At 42.4% G+C, this 22,481-nt stretch overlaps 1 protein-coding gene across 3 annotated transcripts in view; it reads right to left on the reverse strand.

The window, feature by feature from the left end:
• The window catches only part of trappc9 (trafficking protein particle complex subunit 9), a 292,659-nt gene that overhangs the window by 148,037 nt on the left and 122,141 nt on the right, over window positions 1-22,481 (reverse strand). For all 3 annotated transcript variants that reach the window (XM_014177784.2, XM_014177781.2, XM_014177782.2), the window contains one exon: window positions 6,459-6,577. In XM_014177784.2, the coding sequence (XP_014033259.1) occupies window positions 6,459-6,577 (119 nt within the window). The remainder of the gene's footprint in view (window positions 1-6,458; window positions 6,578-22,481) is intronic.

The following is a 22,481-nucleotide window of genomic DNA, read 5'->3' on the forward strand; positions in this document are numbered from 1 at the left end:
TGACAATGTCAGTTCTTCCTAAAAACATTGATTTCCATGTACCTTCTCTGTAGCTTGTTAAAGCATTTATGTGATTCTGTAGATCAGTTCAGTTTCTGATGCAGACGAGTTATTGTAAATTAAACATGAGACTCAGCCTGGAGGAGTAAAATATCTCCTATCGCCCATCTCACATTGGCATCCATATTTCATATGGAACATAGACCTACTGAGCTGTTTGATCAGAACGCATCTCTATTGGAGAAAACTATGGTATCTAATGCAGAGATAACTGTGTTATAGGAGTATTTCTTAGCAGTCTAAGACATGATCATAATACAACAATCATCGTGATCAGAATAGCAAAACAAGTGCACTAACCACTTCCTGTTCCCGTTTGAATGTTTTTTGTTTTGTGTTTTTTCCACGGATGCCGCAGTACGCTCTCTCAAAGAGTTACTGTAGCTAGGCCTTATGGTAAACAACAAAACACTGAGAACAAATGCTTTTTCGATTCGAGCGTTTCACACTTGTGCAGACAGGCAGCAGACAGCAGTTATAAATATCTCCATCAGTAGGCTGGGTCTGAATGTGTTCGCAGAGCTGATCTCACATCAGCACCAGGAAGAGAGGGAGGGAAAGGAGGTGGGGGGGAAGAGTGGAGAGGGCTAAAAATAGCAACCAGCCGCCTGGCTGGCTTCATCTCCCCTGGATTACATGAGCCCCTAACCTCCGTCCCCTCTCTGCTCTGCTCTGACTAGAACTATACTTCTCTACTGCCTAGTCTGAGGATGACAAAACTGTTCTCGCTCTCCCTCTCAGGAGAAACTCTCACTCTCTCTCTCCTAGAAGCTCTTTCCCTCTCAATCTCTCTCATTCTCTCAATACGGGCAAGGGAAGGCCACTCTCTTTCATTAAGAAAATGCTTACATAGGACTTTGAGAGAGAAGGGAGGGGACGGGGGAGGTGGAGAGAGGATGAATCAATTCATGGGAAGGTGAAGTTTCTGCCAAGATAATATGAATGGAAGTAGAGGAGGGGATGTAACATATTTGATATCTTAGTCTTTATGGCTGTAAAGTTTGCCATCACTTGTAGGTTTGTTTATCTGGGGTTTTCAATATCTGATCATAAATGACTCTACCACCACAGGATTTTATTCATCGAGTTCAATGGTTATTTATCAGGGATGTAAACTGCTGAGGGCCCAAAAAGGTGACACTTTTCTTGTCGCACTGAAACATGTAATAAATCCCTGCCAGGGGGGAAATACAGGTTAACTAATTAAACAACAAAAATAATATGATCTACATGATCAGTCTCTGTGTTTAAAATAAAACGTGGTTCATCTGACCCTAACTCACAGCTAAAACATGTCATGTATTTGTTGCCTAGACTTTACTGCAAATGACACTCAAGTCTTAAGAAAAAAAACAATACACTAATATTGCAGTTAGCCATGACAGCCTTTATAATATAATGCTTGTGACCACACACGCATATAAATATTGCACTTGGGGGGCAAAAAAAATAATCTTAAAAGTAGAAATAGAATGAAACAGACAGACATTCTATTTTTGCTCTATTACAGTGGCCACTATAATGGCTACATGTGTGCAAAAATAACATCCACTGAGTAAATAATTTAACAATTCCACCTCACTCATACAAAAGTGTTACTGTCAAATTCAACACAACAAAAGCAATCTCTTTGGGCTACACTGCACATTATTACATTGTACACTTTCTGCCTGTGGACATCTGTTCTACAATGTACCAGCAGAGCATGATACCCTTTGTTGGCATAATTGATCTCTTTCAGGCAGAGATTACACTTGTCATACCCCTTTTATCCACTGTATTGAAAGAGGGAAAGTGTGTTGCATTTATTTCACCTCTATAGTGGCATCCAGCTTAAGCCAGGCCCAGCTCCAGCTACACTTGATCCCTGAATCCACTTGTTTAACAAGCAACGCCTCATTTTCACCCAATTGGTTAGGTTACTAACGTTAGCTCATCTGATGTTGTAAAGTTAGCTAGCTAGCTGTCTGACTTTATTAGCCAGCTAATTTTCAAACAATAAACTAAATTATTTGATCAGCGTAGTTGGCTAATGTTGCTCAACATTTCTCTGGCTAGCTAACGGAGAATTCGATCCAGCTACTATAGCAAGATACTTAACAATGTTAACAATACTTGTTCCACCACACTTTCTCCCTCACCTCAAACTTTCCAAATGCCAGTTGTTTTTCAGTTACAGCTCATGAAGTACGCTTCATCACCTTCTCACCCCCGTCTCCGATGGTCAGGCTTCTCACCTACCTCTTCTTTATCGTCCAGGGACGCGCTGCTGTAACTGGCAAACTGCCTTTGCACCCTACTGCTGTCTTTCCAGTGCGCGCACTGATTCTGTAACAAGCAAATTGGTTGTCTCTTCTCTCTTCAGTCACGTGCTACATTCAGCCAGTATTGCTCCAAACGCGCATCACTCGTTCGCTTACAGCCAGTAGTCATCCAAAGGCCACCCTCCCCCCAAAACTTTTCTCATCGGATCGGCACGATTCACGTAGGTCACCTATTTTGGATTGAAAATGGCAAATTTTGCTGAAAGATGACTTAGTTTGCACCCCTGATAAAGACCAGATGGATTATTACTTTATTCCCTCCTCTCTACTCCCCAGGCCTGTCCCTCAAACCATTCTCTCACCTACATCTCCATATGATGGAGCTGTCCTTTTCGCACACTATTCTCTTCCTGTACTGCCTGAGTCACAACCTTGTACAGGTAAGAAAGACAGTAGAGATGCTACAGAGCAACACTGTCGCACAAACATACACAAACACAACCAAACAAACACAAATATGCATACCACACACAAACACTATGAACCACAGCAAGACCTCAGGAAGAAAGACAGAGTGAAAATAGACAGGAAGAAAGGCAGAGCGGGGATAGTACATTAACTGATTGCAAATGTGCAAATCATTTGCGAACAGAATGGTATTTGAAAAGTGAGACTTCCTTCAACATGAGACGGTCCTTCCCCCTGACAGTCGACACATTTCTGAAAACACTTCCACTTGTCTGATGTAGTGGGGAAATTATGGGGACGAACAGTTAGCAATACAAAGGTCAAAGGACAAACTCTCACCTTCGCTTCCTGTCGACGGATTACAGAACAGCCTTAAATTTATGATATCTTATTTCCTGGGAATCGTTGAGCATAATACGCACACGCACACACGCACACACACACACCAAGACTGAACGTAGTCCTGTGGAATTTCCAGGCAGGCTGTTATGTGTAGCTAACCACTGTAACAAATGCAGAGGAACAGAGTAGAAATATCATAATGACAAGGAATAGGAAAGTTCACCAGGTGGCTCAGAGGGAAATATCACTGGTTCCTATTGGACAGGCAGTCTGATCAGCATGGAGGCGAAGGTAAGCTAAAACACACACAATAATATTTTGAAGATAAATACACAACTCAGAGGATGAGAGGACGAGAGTACTAAATATAGTACTAATGGTCATTAGGGAATTGTCCATGTAAATAGTTGGTCTTCAGTTCAACAGCTGTTTAGAATCTGTGGAATGTCACTCCTGAACTCAGAGCTACGTGTGCTATAGTCTGTGCATTGAGTCTGGAGCAGGGTACTTGTTATTTGGCCATTGGCCCAGTTATACTGAAAGGACTTCTGATTGGTCAACTCCAGGCTAGGGCAGGGGGTTATAAATGGCATCCTGTTTCTTTGTTCTGTGGAGAAAAGCTGAGGACAAGGGAGAATGAACATCTACCTCCCAGCATAACATCTATGATTTGTCCTCTTTGAATAAACCTATTTCTCTCCCCCTGATTTGCTTTGGAGTTTGTGTTATTGAAGAATAACATCAATTTCTAACACACACACAAAAAGGTAGATGAAGGTAAAAGCTTATCAAACACAGCAATGAGAAGGCTAAAACTAAATATAATCTATGAAGTAGAACTACAGTTGGTTGACCCAATCTGTGCACACAAGGCATTTCAGCTGCATACAGTATGAATGGGATATGTCATTATAAAATCATGGCGTTCAATAGAACGTACATTTACTTCGAGCAAAAACGGACAAAAAAGGCAGTCCATGTAGGTTTTAGTTGTTGTTGAGCTGAATATCAGGAGTGAGTCAAAGAACTACACTTCCCAGAGTGCACAAGCAGCAGCAAACCGGCTGCTTGTCACCTGATCAATCATTTTCACTGATTTGGAGCACCTGTGAAGGCATGGAGGGCGTCAGTCATTCAGAAGAACAAACTTCAGAAGGAAAACTCCAAGTTCACTCACAGGTTCAGTCCAAAGACGCCAATGGTAAAAGGCTTAAATGGTTAATTCATCTTAGTTATTTAGAATGTTATTTAAATGTTTAAACTAATTTAAGTTCATTAAAATGTTTAATTAAGATAACTTTTTGTTCTGTCTTTAAAGGTTTACAGGCTAATTTACTGGCTAAATTACTGGACAGACCAATCAACTGAAGGCAAACTAAAAATAAAAAAGATTGAGTCGGAAAATTGAGTTGTCCCTGTGTCCTTTGGATGGTGAACAAGAGGAGGACTTGACAGTTGTTGTTTTCAGTAAGGAATAGTGGGCAGACACTATGCCATGAGTGATATTATGCATGACCTGCACTTAAATCATTAGGCTAGCTAAGAACAAATCTAGAGTGTTAGTCAAACTAAAAACAATGTTGCAGCAAAACGATGAGTCAGATGCCGCAGGAAATATGAATCCATATAGTGCCGTACATACAGTACCAGTCAAAAGTTTGGACACACCGACTCATTCAAGGGTTTTTATTTAATTATACTATTTTCTACATTGTAGAATAATAGTGACGACAACAAAACTATGAAATAACACATATGGAATCATGTAGTTACCAAAACTCTAATCAAAATATATTTTATATTGGAGATTCTTCACAGTAGCCAACCTTTGCCTTGATGACAGCTTTGCACACGCTTGGCATTCTCTCAACCAGCTTCACTTGGAATGCTTTTCCAACAGTCTTGAAGGAGTTCCCAAATATGCTGTGCACTTGTTGGTGACTTTTCCTTCACTCTGCAGTCCAACTCATCCCAAACCATCTCAATTGGGTTGAGGTCGGGTGATTGCGTAGGCCATATCATCTGATGCAGCACTCCATCACTCTACTTCTTGGTCAAATAGCCCTTGAATTCGAAACAAATCACAGACAGTGTCACCAGCAAATGTAGAAAATAGTACAAATAAAGAAAAACCCTGGAATGAGTAGGTGTCTAAACTTTTGACTGGTACTATAAACACTCAAACACAGGTAGGGAGATGCAAATCACACCTTATCCATATCTGATGTCCGTTATCCGGAATGCCCGCTCTACAAATGGACGCAAGGTGAACACGCACACACAGGGCTACATAATGGCAGAGTGACAGTTCTGGGATTACCTCTGCAGCTAAACTGTCAAAACAACCGAATCTGCACTGAGACGCTGAGCTGCCTGTATGTCATGCTCTACTCTGTTCTTAACAAGCTCAACCAGCCGACTAATGGAACGAACAGCTTCATATTTACAGTGGAGAGTTGGAGGGCAACATAAGGGAATTAAGAATGAGATTCTTCCTCCGGTATAGATTCTACATATGTAATGGGTTTTGTCAGGCGTTTTCAAAGTCTGAGACATTGTTGTAATATAAATTGCTGTAATCGCATTTATTTTATTTGCCACGCGCAATTTTAGGAGTTGTGAAATGAACATGGTACCACTGGAAAGCTGGGATAACCCTCTTTTAAAAGAATATATCCATCAAAACTGCTTTTAAAGACGTGTTTTCACTGGGATTGATTACCTTTATTCTTTGTTTCGTTCATAGGTTTATTTTTATTTTCTATTAATTTTGTTCCTTATTTACAAGTTGCTCGGGCTGTTTATTGGAACACGTTTTATTGTTGTATGTAATGTGCCTGTTTCATTCTGAAAATGTCAACAACATCAAAAATGTAATAAAAAAAGCTAGAAACAGGAATAATATGTATTCAGTATTAGAGAACTGAATACAGTTTGACTTAGCTTTCCTTTCACCCTGTCCTCCTCTGTGTACCTTCTTTTCTATGTGGGAAAAGATGCAGTCTGTCTGTCTTTCTGTCTGTCCTCAGCTCCCTCCCTGCTTTTTAAACAAACAGTTACACCCACCCTAATTACCCCAACACGATAGGCTCATTATTTATCTGCAGCATCAGGAAATGGGTTGAAAGACAGACAGCAATACAAGGAGGGAAATAAAACAACCTTCGGAATGAAATTGCATGAAATTCAAATGAGTGAAGTGTCACGGAAATGATTAAGTAGAGAAATGTTCCTGCTGCAATCTCACTGTGGTAATAAAAAATAACATTGTTTAGAGAAAATAGGGGAGGAAAGGGGAGAGAAGAGGAGAGGTGTCAGTCCTACCTTGACGTGGTTGTAGTCTGTCTTGCTGGACTCGCTGCCCAGGGGCTTGGTCTCGGCCCGGGGTTTGAGGACTTGTCTCAGGGGGCTGGAGATGGGAAGGCCTGTCACACTGATCCCATCTGGAACAGCAGCAGAGACAATCAGTCAGTCAGAAGACGCACGACTACGGTAACCCCAGACTTACATTTACATTTAAGTCATTTAGCAGACGCTCTTATCCAGAGCGACTTACAAATTGGACTTCATTTCATTTAACTACATTGACAGTTGTTTAAACTCACATAAGCATAAAAACATATTGGGGGGAGAGTTTGCCTGAACCCAAAGTTATCCCTAGTCAATTCAGGAGCAACTCCCATCTCTTCTTCAAAAACGAGGACATGATCATTTAAATACATTTTGTGAGCAGAATATGAAACAGTAGCTCAAGACCTATCTTTCTTTTGATATATTTTTAACGCAGAGTTCAGAACTGTAAACAACACAATCCTCCACAGAGCCTCAGAGGAGCATGAAGGAGTTACTATTTTCAGCTAGCTACGCTACAGAATACCCCACAGTGTGACGTAGGCACTGAGCACCCAGTCTCTCTGACGTCAGTGGAAAAATCTCTGTCTCCTGAGGGAATCACTGGGCTAGCTGCTGCAAAGATCTGGGCCACAACACACACACACACTCGCCTTACGCACGCGCCAACGAACACACACACAAACACACAAAGGAGAACGACGTGGTAGGAATACCAGTTCAAACAGTTCGAGCCTGCCAGCTCTGACTCCATATTCCTCTTTGATACAAAGCTTTCCAACACATTCTACTGACATGGCTGGCATGTCCATATTCATAAATCCTCTCAGAGTAAGACTGCTGTTCTCAGATCAGTTTAGCCTTTTAGACCATAATGAATGAGATTACATGGACAGGGGGCACCTGATCCTAGATCAGAACTACTATGAGATGCTTTGTGAATATGAGCCCAGAACCACTAGAGCTGGCACAGTGTCAGTCAGCATTGTGTCTTTCTCATGCTCCATATCCTCCTCACAGAAAGAGATGATATATGCATCCGGACAGAGGGAGGTGAGGGAAAGAGGAAGAGAGAACACTGATAAACAGTCTCTCCATTGACTAGAGCTTCCATAAAGGCCTGTTTCAGCCCGTTTCCAGACACACATACATCTTCATGTCTAATCCTGACAGAGAGAGATGGAGATAAATAGACAAACAAAGAGAGAGAGAGAGAGAGAGAGAGAGAGAGAGAGAGAGACGGAGAGAGAGAGAGACAGAGAGAGAGAGAGAGAGAGAGACAGAGAGAGAGAGAGAGAGAGAGAGACAGAGAGAGAGACAGAGAGAGAGACAGAGAGAGAGAGAGAGAGAGAGAGAGAGAGAGAGACAGAGAGAGAGAGAGAGAGAGAGAGAGAGAGAGAGAGAGAGAGAGAGAGAGAGAGAGAGTAACGGGGGGAGAGATTGACGATGATGTCGCACATCACCATCCCTCTTTTCTTGCCATCACTCTCCATCTATCCCTGCCTCTTTCTCTCGCTGTCTCTCTCTCTGTCTCTCTCTCCATTCGCCTAGCGGGAGAGTCTGACACTAAATATAAATCACTACAGATTATATTAGTGACAGTGAATTGATCTAATACACAATGACACACTGAAAATCATCAACAAAGTCTTCCACAAAAGATGAGGTAATGTGAATTTCTGCAACGCCACCTCTCCGCTCCACACACACTTCTGCTTTTCATAGAAGCTGAGTCAAGGCTATTCTAGTAAAAGGGGGCCTATGACTGACTGCATTGTAAACAGAAACCCTTCTTAAATATCCTGTTGAGGGGAGAGGAACACGAGGCTGTAAAATACAAATCAACAAAGTCCCGTTCTGTTCCGTGGAGAGAGAGAGAGAGAGAGACAACACCTGGGAAGAGAGGTCGACTCTGGGAGCAGCTCGCACAGGACCTTTGACCCTACATTAACATATGTTAGTTTATTCGAAGAATCACAGATAGACAATTTCCGCCCTACACAACGAGAGAGAGAGCGAGAGAAAGAGTACTTCCAAGGCGTCTCAGAATAAGAGAGAGAGGGGGAGGGAGAGAGAAAGAGAGAGAGCGGGAGTAGGAATCACAATTCCTTGGTATTATTTTAGGAGCTATATGAATCAAAAGTAGCCCAGGTGAGACTGACAGATAACGAGAGACAGAAAATAAACATGAATAAATTATAGTGGCTCTTTTCAAAAGCCCACACTTCCTGCTGTCATTATTACAACATCAAACATCCAAATTACAAGCAGGCAGGAGGTTCTTTCAGATGGCGGGAGAGCAGTAGAGGGAGAAAGGGAGAGAGATGAGTAGAGGCCGAGAGAAAGAGATGTAGAGTGAAGGAGAGAGAATAACAGCAAGAAAGAAATCAGAGAGAAGGAGAGATGAGGGAGCAGCAAAGGGAGAGAGATGATGAGAGGGAATGAGAGTGAGATAATGCAGGATCTGAACAAATTATTGCTATCATTACTCACAGCCATTTGAGTCATACTAAATACAGCATTACAGACAGAACCACATCATCCAGACAGACAGAGCAAATAAAGATGTTATTTTACTATCAATCCCTCATAGATGGTTCTAATCACATTTATCTTGCGAGTTGACAAAGTGAACAATATGTCTTCCATCGTACATCTTATTGTCATTTTACATCTATGAATGCTTATGTACTGCTTACTAATGTGTTATGTATGGATGATGACTGTTAAAGACATGCAGGGGCGCAACTTTGGTTTTTGAAGTGGGGGGGGACCTAATTATTATTGTTTATTGTTATATCCAGTCGGATAAAACTGAACTCACTCAACTAAATGACTATCGCCCCGTAGCACTCCTGTCATCATGAAGTGCTTTGAGAAACTAATCAAGGACCATATCACCTCCACCCTACCTGATACCCTAGACCCACTCCTGTCACGCTAGGTCCACAGACGATGCAATCGCCATCACACTGCCCTATCCCATCTGGACAAGAGGAATACCTACGTAAGAATGCTGTTCATTGACTACAGCTCAGCATTCAACACCATAGTACCCTCCAAACTCCTCTCTAAGCTTGAGTCCCTGGGTCTTGACCCCGCCCTGTACAACTGGGTCCTGGACTTCCTGACGGGCCGCCCCCATGTGGTTAAGGTAGGAAAGAACATCTCCACTTCGCTTATCCTCAACACCGGGGCCCCACAAGGGTGCGTGCTCAGTCCCCTCCTGTATTCCCTGTTCACCCACGACTGCGTGGCCATGCACACCTCCAACTCAATCATCAAGTTTGCAGACGACACTACAGTGGTGGGCTTGATTACCAACAACGACGAGACAGACTACAGGGAGGAGGTGAGGGCCCTCGGAGTGTGGTGTCAGGAAAATAACCTCTCACTCAATGTCAGCAAAACAAAAAGAGATGACCGTGGACTTTAGGAAACAGCAGAGGGAGCACCCCCCTATCCACATCGACGGGACAGTAGTGGAGAAGGTGGAACGTTTTAAAGTTCCTCGGTGTACATATCACCGACAAACTAAAATGGTCCACACACACAGACAGTGTGGTGAAGAAGGCGCAACAGCGCCTCTTCAACCTCAGCAGGCTGAGAAAATTTGGCTTGTCACCGAAAACCCTCATTAACTTTTACAAGTGCACAATCGAGAGTATCCTGTCGGGCCGTATCACCGCCTGGTACGGCAACTGCACCACCCACAACCGCAAGGCTCTCCAGAGGGTAGTGAGGTCTGAACAACGCATCACCGGGGCAAACTACCTGCCCTCCAGGACACCTACAACACCTGATGTCACAGGAAGGCAAAAACAATCATCAACGACAACAACCACCCGAGCCACTGCCTGTTCACCCCGCTATCATCCAGAAGGTGAGGTCAGAACAGGTGCATCAAAGCTGGGACCGAGAGACTGAAAAACAGCTTCTATCTCAATGCCATCAGATTGTTAAACAGCAATCACTAACAGACAGGCGGCTGCCTACCTACAGACTTGATATCATTGGCCACTTTAATAAATTGAACACTAGTCACTTTAATAATGTTTACATATCTCACATTACTTATCTCATATGTATATGCTGTATACTACACCATCTATTCCATATTATCTACTGCATCTTAGTCGCTCTGTCACTGCTCATCCATATATTTTATATTTATATATTCTCATCCCATTCTTTTAGTAGATTGTGTGTATTAGGTTTTGTTGTGGAATTGTTAGATATTACCTGTTAGATACTGCTACACTGTCAGATCTAGAAGCATAAGTATTTAGCGACACTCACAATAACATCTGCTAACCATGTGTATGTGACCAATACAATTTGATTTGATTTTGATAAACACTCCAAACAGTCTACCCAACCGCTCAGAGGCGTCCCATGGTCCTTTAGCATATCGTTGCCTCATTTCTAGGGAGACAAAAATGCTATTTCATTAAATGTTGGAATGTCGACCCCCGTCCCCAGTGAAAGTTGCTCCCCTAACAAAGTATTTTTTTTCAAATCCCACTTTGAGCTGGATGTCTCAATGTGTAGTTCATGCTTGCATAATCTATGAGCAGAATTAATGTTTTACCAAAATTAGCCTCAAAATCCCTAGCTTGAAAGCAACTGTTTTCTTGAAGCTCTGCCACACCATTTTCCCTATATTTCCCCCCACTTAAGACAGCCCCCTAGCAATTTGAGTTCTGGCCAATGAGCTTCAGTCCCTCGCATTTTAATGACTGCTAGCAAGAGGCCTGCCCAGCACTGTCCAATGAGGTTGCAGGGCGGGCCCAACGGCTCAGCGGACACAGCAGAGAGAGAGCAAGAGAGCGAAAGAGCAATGACGTGGTGCACATATCTGCAAATATGTGATGTACTACGCAATTTTTAGGGACCACTTTTGGCTCGTGAGCGCTACTTTCAGGACTACTGGCTAAAAGTATACACAAAGTACACAAAAGTACCAGAGAACCTCTTTAATAATAAGTACTTTTTAGGAATCAAATATTTTTGACAGAAAGAAACGTCATAGACATACAGTTGAAGTCGGAAGTTTACATACACCTTAGCCAAATACATTTAAATTCAGTTTTTCACAATTCCTGACATTTAATCCTAGTAAAAATGCCCCGTCTTAGGTCAGTTAGGATCACCACATTATGTTAAGAATATGAAATGTCAGAATAATAGAAGAGAGAATAATTTATTTCAGCTTTTATTTCTTTCATCACATTCCCAGTGGGTTATTAGTTTACATACACTCAATTAGTATTTGGTAGCATTGCTTTTAAATTGTTTAACTTGGGTAAAATATTTCAGGTAGCCTTCCACAAGCGTCCCACAATAAGTTGGGTGAATTTTGGCCCATTCCTCCTGACAGAGCTGGTGTAACTGAGTCAGGTTTGTAGGCCTCCTTGCTCGCACACGCTTTTTCAGTTTTGCCCACACATTATCTAAGGGATTGAGGCCAGGGCTTTGTCATGGCCACTCAAATACCTTGACTTTGTTGTCCTTAAGCCATTTTGCCACAACTTTGGAAGTATGCTTTGGGTCATTGTCCATTTGGAAGACTCATTTGGGACCAAGCTTTAACTTCCTGACTGATGTCTTGACATGTTGCTTCAATATATCCACATAACTTTCCCCCCTCATGATGCAATCTATATTGTGAAGTGCACCAGTCCCTCCTGCAGCAAAGCACCCCCACAACGTGATGCTGCCACCCCCGTGCTTCACGGTTGGGATGCTGTTCTTCGGCTTGCAAGCCTCCCTCTTTTTCCTCCAAACATAACGATGGTCATTATGGCAAAACAGTTCTATTTTTATTTTATCAGACCAGAGGAAATTTCTCAAAAAAGTATGATCTTTGTCCCCATGTGCAGTTCCATGGGGACAAAGGGGCGGCAGGTAGCCTAGTGGTTAGAGCGTTGGACTTGTAACCGAAAGGTTGCAAGATCGAATCCCCGAGCTGACAAGGTAAAAACCTGTCATTCTGCCCCTGAACAAGTCAGTTAACCCACTGTTCCTAGGCCGTCATTGAAAATTAGAATTTGTTCTTAACTGACTTTCCTAGTTAAATAAAGATAAAATAACATTTACAATTTTTTTTTAACCGTGGTCTGGCTTTTTATGGCGGTTTTGGAGCAGAGGCTTCTTCCTTGCTTCCTTCCTTCCTTGCATTTCAGGTTAAGTCCATATAGGACTTGTTTTACTGTGGATATAGATACTTTTGTACCCGTTTCCTCCAGCATCTTCACAAGGTCCTTTGATGTTGTTCTCCGATTGATTTGAACTTTTCGCACCAAAGTATATTCATCTCTAGGAGACAGAACATGTCTCCTCCTGAGCGGTATGACGGCTGCATGGTCCCATGGTGTTTATACTTGCGTACTATTGTTCGTACAGATGAACGTGGTACCTTCAGGTGTTTGGAAATTGCTCCCAAGGATGAACCAGACTTGTGGAGGTCTACATTTTTTTCTGAGGTCTTGGCTGATTTCTTTAGATTTTCCCATGATGTCAAGCAAAGAGGCACTGATCTTGAAGGTAGGCCTTGAAATACATCCACAGGTACACCTCCAATTGACTCAAATAACGTCAATTAGCCTATCAGAAGCTTCTAAAGCCATGACATCATTTTCTGGAATTTTCCAAGCTGTTTAAAGGCACAGTCAACTTAGTGTATGTAAACTTCTGACCCACTGGAATTGTGATACAGTGAATTATAAGTGAAATAATCTGTCTGGAAACAATTGTTGAAAAAATTACTTGTGTCATGCACAAAGTAGATGTCCTAACTGACTTGCCAAAACTATAGGTTGTTAACAAGAAATTTGTGGAGTGGTTGAAAAACAAGTTTAAATGACTCCAACCTAAGTGTATGTAAACTTCCGACTTCAACTGTAGATACCGGTTTTATCAAACAAGCTGTCAAAAAGTATTAAAGTCCCACAATTACCAAAGAGGTTTATAACATTTTCAATAAATAATTGGTCAATTAAATCCATAATGGGATCCATAGTACTGATCAAAATACTGTTCAGTTCAAATTTCAGGTTTCAATAGCACTTTAAATGGTCGCTGCACTCTGTTGATTGAGCCAATAGAATAATTGGTCCCCTGAAATGAGGGTCCATTCAGTCTATACAGACATACTGGGCTGAATAGAAGAGACTCATTGAGCTGCTGTCCCTCCTGCCTCTGGAACCCAACAGATTATGGCATTACAATGTAGAATGGAAGCTTCGTAATAGTCAGTCAATTGCAGGAACTGATCTTCATATAATAATAATAAGACTTAGTTCACTCTGAATACCTTAAAGTCATATCTAGGTATGTTTGAAGAAACATTTTTATGTTAATCAAATAGGTATAGTCTGTCTATCTTCTGCATATTCTGTAATCCTATCACACTGGTAATGTGATGAGCTGAATAGGCAAGGACGAATCGCAACTCTCCCCAAAGCAGAATGACATCATCTGCAAAGAAGTCCGTTGATTGACAGATATTCTATCTGCGGTACATTGGGAACATTACGAGCGGAGCGACAAGAAGGTTACAACACTGACAGCCCCCCTCCCCCCTCTGTAATTACGCCGTCTTTTCTAAATGAATCTCCCTGGCAGTTTTACTTCCTTTTAATGACGTTGTTGTACGCTGACATTTCAGCATCCATGGGCTAATGTGTTTATACTGTCTGCTATGCCCATCTTTTACCTGCTCCTCGCCTCCCTAGGACGACCAGACACTAGTCCCTAGCTCTTATTGAGATGGGGAGGACGACTAGGGCACTGGCTGGAGACTTCAGCCAACACACACAGAATAATATAAAATATTCTACTTAGCATACGCTTTTATCCAAAGCCAATTACAGTGGAGTGAGTGCATACTTGTTGCATACATTATTAAAAAGGGTATGAGACCCCTGCGGTAATTGAACCAACAACTAGGGCTGGCACAATTATCGTATAATTGCGTAACCGTCCATTATGGACAATAACCGTGAACAAAAAAGAATAATCTTCATTATCGTCGTACCCATTATACGGGTTGAAAATGGCACTGACAAACGGCTGAGTTGAAACGCAGTGGCTGTACAGTAACATGCTATAGATGACATCAGAACTCTGACTCTGAGCTTCAGAGCTGAACTTGAGCATTTGCGTGAGAAGTTTCCCGCATCCATCCTGCTAATTGGGCAACTTTTACACATTTTTGTTGTCTGAATGAGGGAAATTATGTAAATGAAGAGGACTATGTATTTTGAAAGATGAGACGTTGAAGATTATAATGAATACCGCTTTGATGTCATACAAGCAAGCCAAACACCTGTGAATCCAAACGTGCCCTTCACATGTTCATGTCATATCCAGTGTCAATGATTATGATCACTATATTTTAGGTGCAGTTACAAGATGACATGGCGTCATTTTTTATTTAACTAGGCAAGTCAGTTAAGAACAAATTCTTATTTACAATGACGGCCTACCACGGCCAAAACCGGACGACGCTGAGCCAATTGTGCGCCGCCCTATGGGACTCCCAATCACAGCCAGATGTGATGCAGCCTGGATTCGAACCAGGGACTGCAGTGACACCTCTTGCACTGAGATGCCTGGGCCACTCTGGAGCCCTCATACCCTGGGTTGTTCTGAATGCACTCATGACAAAATGATTATCGGTTTCCCTGAATTGCAATGTGAAAGCCTGTAAAATCGTATTTTAGAACTTAGCTAGTCATGTTGGCAATAGAACAGGCTTTCCCATGATGCCCACCTGACCTAGACTGCGATTTATAATGGACCGTTTTTGGATTGCGGAAACAACAGTAATTGTGTGATGGCGGAGATGCAGGGTTGTTCCAAACAAAACAACCACAAGTCTGCTTGCTCTAGTTCATTTACGGTACAGCTAGGAAAGCTCAAAATAGCACCTTAAAGTTGAAGACTCTTCTTTGAGTCATAAAAGTGCATTGAAATGACTTAGGAACTGTGAACACTTTGGAGAGGTGTGTGACCACTTGGAGACAACAGTTAGTACTCTCACTCAAACCCTTGTTATTTCTTTGTCTTAAGTTACACCTACCCACATTTCCCAGGAATATCCTTATCATGTTACTGAATGTATCCAGAGTATTTTCAGATTCTTTATCAACCAATGCGGCAAAAAGTACAGTAAATGTAAAATGCACATAAAATGTGCAGTGTAATGTTTGGATTTAGTCTTGTGAACTGTTGTGTCCTCCCTTTGGTCTAATAATTTTCCCATAGTCTCCAAACTGTTCCCTTTCAATTGATACCATTGTTATGCATATCTTTATTCTGTAAGAAGCATTTCAATTTAGCCCTATCGACCCCAAGAGACATCTGAAAGCGCATCATCCACATATATATGCTCAGGTAGGCTAATAACATATTGATAATGCTAGCTAGTAGACAACTACTTGTGACAACTTTGATACAATATAGCTATAGTGGCCTACAGTATGTCAAGGGGCATGGCTCCAGACTGCAAGCTGAACATTCATTAGTCTACATGGTCACCTCACTCAAAGGTTTCCTATTTTTTGGGTAGCTAAAACCATGATTTTGTCTAACAGTAAAGTGCATTATCCCCATGATTAATGTAATGAAAGTTTCTGCCCAGTCCCTGGGCGCTGTTTCACTGGGCCTGCTGCTGTGGTGAGCAAGCCTCTTGATGTGTGCTCCGAGAGAAAGAAAAAAGGCTTCTGGTTGTATAACATTTCAAAATCCAATTATGGGAAATGCATAGCTTTGGAAGCAACTACTGTTGCTCCCAGCTTTCTGAGGGTATACATTCTATTTGAAAAAGAATAGGAGAGCCGCACACTCTAGGAGCTCTGATGCAATAATTTAATAACCTGATAACCAACGTTTCCACAGACAAGCGGTCTTCATCACGGTATAATGACAAACACAAACAGGTGTCTGTAATCATGGCCGGGTGTGGCTTGAAATCATTGGTTAATTGTCAGATATAATAGAACATACAAAAAACATGAATGGATAGCATACGATCATAGGTACAATTTAGCTACATAGGCCTACAAACATTAACAATAAATAGCTAAATCACAAGAATGGCTTCAGATCAAAGTTTACGTTGAGACCGAGGGGAGCAAGGGTCTTTAAATTAAAGATCCAGGCAGTCTCTCATTTTAACAATAAATTGTCGAGGTTACCCCCTCTCCTAAGGAGGGTGATGTGTTCGATGCCGATATAACGGAGGAACGAAATCGAGTGGTTCGCTACCAAAAAGTGGGCTGCAACTGGGTACATCGAGTTTTTGCACGTAATGCTGCTACGATGCTCCGAGATTCGTGATTTTAATTCGCGCTTTGTTTTTACTCACAAAACTTACAAGATACATAACTGCCTTAGTGGAGCACGTGATAGCACCTTTGATAGGGATCTGTTTCCCAGTAAAAAGCACCCTACCGACAAAAAGCTCTAAAACGTTGCCGAATGATAATTCCTTTCCTGACGCTGATCAAAGACCCAAACAAGATTACTTTGAATACAGCCAAATGGAACATGTATTGGAGTCCCTTTTTGACATGCCCAGGGGTAACTCTGACCTCTCGAAAGAACTGTTAAATGTATCTAAGCTCCAGGTGACAACGCATCTCCATATAGTCAGGTGGCAAAAAGTGCCATCATTGGGACAGCGTACAGATGATTTCTGGGAGCGCTGGTGTGTCACCCTGAACAAATGCTCTATTGATTTAATGACATGAATTGTTGACCAGTTGAAAAAGGTTTTTATTGAAATGGATAACACGATTGAAGAGAAACTCAATGCTCTACTAGGAGCTGTTAATGATGATGGCATATTCAGTGAACTGATGAAAACTAACCAAGCGCTCCAGGACAAGTTGTCTACAGAAATAAAGAAGGTTGAAATCAAGAAATTCGACCAAGACAAAACAGACAAGACCGAGGACAAAGTCTACTTCTGGAGAAACGCTGACAAGAGGTCCTGCTCTTCCTCTCCATGACAGACGCAGGAGGGAGGCCGCTTACTTCTATCCACCCCCTTCTGGCCAACGATCTACAACCAGCTTCTCGTCCGCTTCCAGTGCCAGTTTTTCATCCAACGAGAGACGGAGGTGGCCCGCGTACCAACGAGATGCCGTACCCGATGGGGGTAAGAAGATACGACTACCAGAGGCAGAAGGGACTATTAACACTGTCTCAGAACCCACGGGACAGACAGAGTGTCTTTAATTTATCAAGCAAGATATTGAGCCCTGTCCATGTCTCCTTGCTTAATAAAGGGTCATATTTTGTGCCTACAACTCAATGCAACGATTTCGATGTTAAGGTAGACATGTTTAATTTTGAAAAAAACTTCAGTTTAAGGGAACAAGCTTTGCTTGATTTACAATCTGATACGTCAGTCCTTACCCTCCCTGCTGATAAGGGTGGGTCGGTGGTACTGTCCGATACGTCAGTCCTTACCCTCCCTGCTGATAAGGGTGGGTCGGTGGTACTGTCTGATACGTCAGTCCTTACCCTCCCTGCTGATAAGGGTGGGTCGGTTGTACTGTCCGATACGTCAGTCCTTACCCTCCCTGCTGATAAGGGTGGGTCGGTGGTACTGTCCGATACGTCAGTCCTTACCCTCCCTGCTGATAAGGGTGGGTCGGTGGTACTGTCTGATACGTCAGTCCTTACCCTCCCTGCTGATAAGGGTGGGTCGGTTGGACTGTCCGATACGTCAGTCCTTACCCTCCCTGCTGATAAGGGTGGGTCGGTGGTACTGTCCGATATGTCAGTCCTTACCCTCCCTGCTGATAAGGGTGGGTCGGTTGTACTGTCCGATACGTCAGTCCTTACCCGTCCTGCTGATAAGGGTGGGTCGGTTGGACTGTCCGATACGTCAGTCCTTACCCTCCCTGCTGATAAGGGTGGGTCGGTGGTACTGTCCGATACGTCAGTCCTTACCCTCCCTGCTGATAAGGGTGGGTCGGTTGTACAGTCCGATACGTCAGTCCTTACCCGTCCTGCTGATAAGGGTGGGTCGGTGGTACTGTCCGATACGTCAGTCCTTACCCTCCCTGCTGATAAGGGTGGGTCGGTTGTACTGTCTGATACGTCAGTCCTTACCCTCCCTGCTGATAAGGGTGGGTCGGTTGTACTGTCCGATACGTCAGTCCTTACCCGTCCTGCTGATAAGGGTGGGTCGGTTGTACAGTCCGATACGTCAGTCCTTACCCTCCCTGCTGATAAGGGTGGGTCGGTTGGACTGTCCGATACGTCAGTCCTTACCCTCCCTGCTGATAAGGGTGGGTCGGTTGGACTGTCCGATACGTCAGTCCTTACCCTCCCTGCTGATAAGGGTGGGTCGTTGTACTGTCCGATACGTCAGTCCTTACCCGTCCTGCTGATAAGGGTGGGTCGGTTGTACTGTCTGATACGTCAGTCCTTACCCTCCCTGCTGATAAGGGTGGGTCGGTGGTACTGTCCGATACGTCAGTCCTTACCCTCCCTGCTGATAAGGGTGGGTCGGTTGTACTGTCCGATACGTCAGTCCTTACCCTCCCTGCTGATAAGGGTGGGTCGGTTGTACTGTCCGATACGTCAGTCCTTACCCTCCCTGCTGATAAGGGTGGGTCGGTTGTACTCATGGATAGGATAGTTTATGTAAATGAGTCATAGACAACAGCTTAACAACACCTTTTACAAGAAACTTAGAAGTGACCCCACCTCCCAATTTCAGAACACTATCTTTATCGTCCTAGATTGGAATTTAAGTTCTGGTCAAATCACCCAAAAATAACATTACTTTTTGGCTATTCAACACAAAATCGACAATTTCTATACTTTGCCGAAATTACACAAGAATGTTACAAAACCTCCAGGGCGTCCTATTGTAGCGGGCATTGATGCAGTAACGCCCCCTCCATCTACTTTTTTTAATTAAACCACTCGAATAACAGCTCACCTCCTTTGTAAAGGACACCAGCAGTATGATCTCTATTATTGAATCTCTTGATCCTCTCCCTGAGAATACTTCGTTAAGGGCGGCAGGTAGCCTAGTGGTTAAAGTTGCTAGATCGAATCCCTGAGCTGACAAGGTAAAAATCTGTCGTTCTGCCCCTGAACAAGGCAGTTAACCCACTGTTCCTAGGCCGTCATTAAAAATAAGAATTTGTTCTTAACTGACTTGCCTAGTTAAATAAAGGTTAAATAAAAAAATAAGTGACTTTTGATGTTGAGTCGTTATACACAAATATTCCACACGAGGGTGGTATTGAAACCAAAGAACATTTCCTTCTGCAACGTGACCCTAATGAACTACTACCTTCCAGTACATGCATTATAACATTGGCTGAAATGGTACTTATACAGAACTACTTCATGTTTCTAAATTATTTCCTTATTTAGACGAAGGGTACTGCTATGGGATCCCTTACGGATCCTAACTATGGTCATTTGATGTGGGTTACATGGAGAAACAGTAAATTAGCAATCCTCTCAAAAATGTTTTCTTGCCTAACATTTTTATTTGGAAACGGTACATTGATGATAATTTTGTTCTATGGAGGGGTGATGCAAAACAGCTCCAGGCATTCCATGCTTTCTGAACTCCTGTTCTGAGCACCTGAGATTTACTATACAATCTGATACACGTCAAATCAGTTTCCTTGATCTTTTAATTTTGTGTGAGGATAATGTTCTGTACATTGATCTTTACAGGAAACCTACTGATCCTAACAGTTGAGGGCTGATAGCTGTCAACCGCTTCCTTTGAAAAACAGTTTGCCCTACAGCCAATTCTGTCGAATCAAAACAAAATAATTAGCAAAAACCAAATCAGATTTAGACAGAAATATGGCTGGGATGCAAAGAAAATACAAGGAGAGGGGGTACAAAAATGGCCAGACTAATACTGCCATTGAGAAAATCCAAAACAAATCGAGACAATCTCTTTCAAGGACAGTCTCGCAAAAATAAGCATTCTTAAAACCTCACTACCCGCTATTCAAAACGCTCTGAACAAATGAAGGGAATCGTTCACAAACATTGGCACATTCTAAGATCCGATGATAGTATCGGTCATGTGTTTTCGGACCTTCCCTTGATCGTATTCTCGTGGGGCAGAAATCTCAGAGATCAATTGGTAAACTCTGATTTACCACCCCAAAATATAATTTGTGCCTCTACTGGATGGAAACCAGTGTAATGTCTGCACTCAATGAAATGGCACTTACAAATGTAGATCCTTTAAAAACACTCCCAAACAGGGAAACTGATCCCAATTAAAGGTGTTATCACGTGCTCCACTAAGGCAGATATTTATCTTAGAACTTGTTCTTGTGGTAAAAACTGTGTGGGTAAAATGAGGCGCGAACTAAAAAGCCAACCGCCCCTAAATTAGTTTTTTTTGTAGGATTTTTCTATAAAACGCAGAACATATTATCTGTGGTAAACACAGGCTTAGGAGCTCTTATACGTTTAATTGTAGAATAATCTGCATCAGCGAATGAAACATTTTGTGAATTTACACTACCGGTCAAATGTTTTAGAACACCTACTCATTCAAGGGTTTTTCTTTATTTTTACTATTTTCTACATTGTAGAATAATAGTGAAGACATCAAAACTATGAAATAACACATGGAATCATGTAGTAACCAAAAAAAGTGTTACACAAATCAAAATATATTTTAGATTCTTCAAAGTAGCAACCCTTTGCCTTGATGACAGCTTTGCACACGCTTGGCATTCTCTCAAACCAGCATCACCTGGAATGCTTTTCCAACAGTCTTGAAGGAGTTCCCACATATGCTGAGCACTTGTTGGCTGCTTCTCCTTCACTCTGCGGTTTGACTTATCCCAAACCGTCTCAATTTGGTTGAGGTCAGGGGATTGTGGAGGCCAGATAATCTGATGCAGCATTCCATCACTCTCCTTCTTGGTAAAATAGCCCTTACACAGCCTGGAGGTGTGTTGGGTCATTGTTCTGTTGAAAAACGAATTATAGTACCACTAAGCACAAACCAGATGGGATGGTGTATTGCTGCAGAATGCTGTGGTAGCCATGCTGATGAAGTGTGCCTTCAATTCCCAAAAAATCACTGACTGTGTCACCAGCAAAGCACTCCCACACCATAACACCTCCTCCTCCATGCTTTAGGGTGGGAAATACACATGCAGAAATCATCCGTTCACCCACACTGCGTCTCACAAAGACACAGCGGTTGGAACCAAAATTCTCCAATTTGGACTCCAGACAAAAAGACAGATTTCCACCGGTCTAAAGTCCATTGCTCGTGTTTCCCAGCCCAAGCAAGTATCTTCTTCTTAATTGTGTCCTTTAGTAGTCGTTTCCTTGCAGAAATTCGACCATGAAGGCCTGATTCACACAGTCTCCTCTGAACAGTTGAAGTTGAGATGTGTCAGTTACTGGAACTCTGTGAGGCATTCATTTGGGCTGCAATTTCTGAGACTGGTAACTCTAATGAACGTATCCTCTTGCAGCAGAGGTAACTCTGGGTCTTCCATTCCATACAACAAAACAAATAAAATATCTTAAGCCGGTGTTAACCTCAGACCTTACTTTCGGTGTTTATCCCGAAACCCCATTCTTTCCCCATTCATTACCCCCATAGGAATGTCTGAACAAACCAGAGATAACTAATTTCAGTTTTTTAGGACTACAAGGTGGTAAGCTCTATAGGTGAAGCATAAATAGGTTAGCTAGTGATAGCTACATAAAGTAAGAGAAAATATGTACTATAACATCTAATGACGGTCCCCTGGGAAACACTGACCAACACTTTGATTCCTACCCCGTCACAATAATTTCCCCTGGATGTTGCATTCGTTGTCATGTCAAACAACGTGTTCAAAGTGCTGCCCTCTATATTCCAACTATGGAATTAGAATAATAATATAATTTCCATGATTCCAGCAGTTCACCAATTAGGCCTATATATTTTCGCCCAGATCATGTAGCCCTACGTGGCAA

This window comes from Salmo salar, chromosome ssa27 (genome assembly GCF_905237065.1).
Source record: "Salmo salar chromosome ssa27, Ssal_v3.1, whole genome shotgun sequence".
Lineage (NCBI taxonomy): Eukaryota > Metazoa > Chordata > Actinopteri > Salmoniformes > Salmonidae > Salmo > Salmo salar.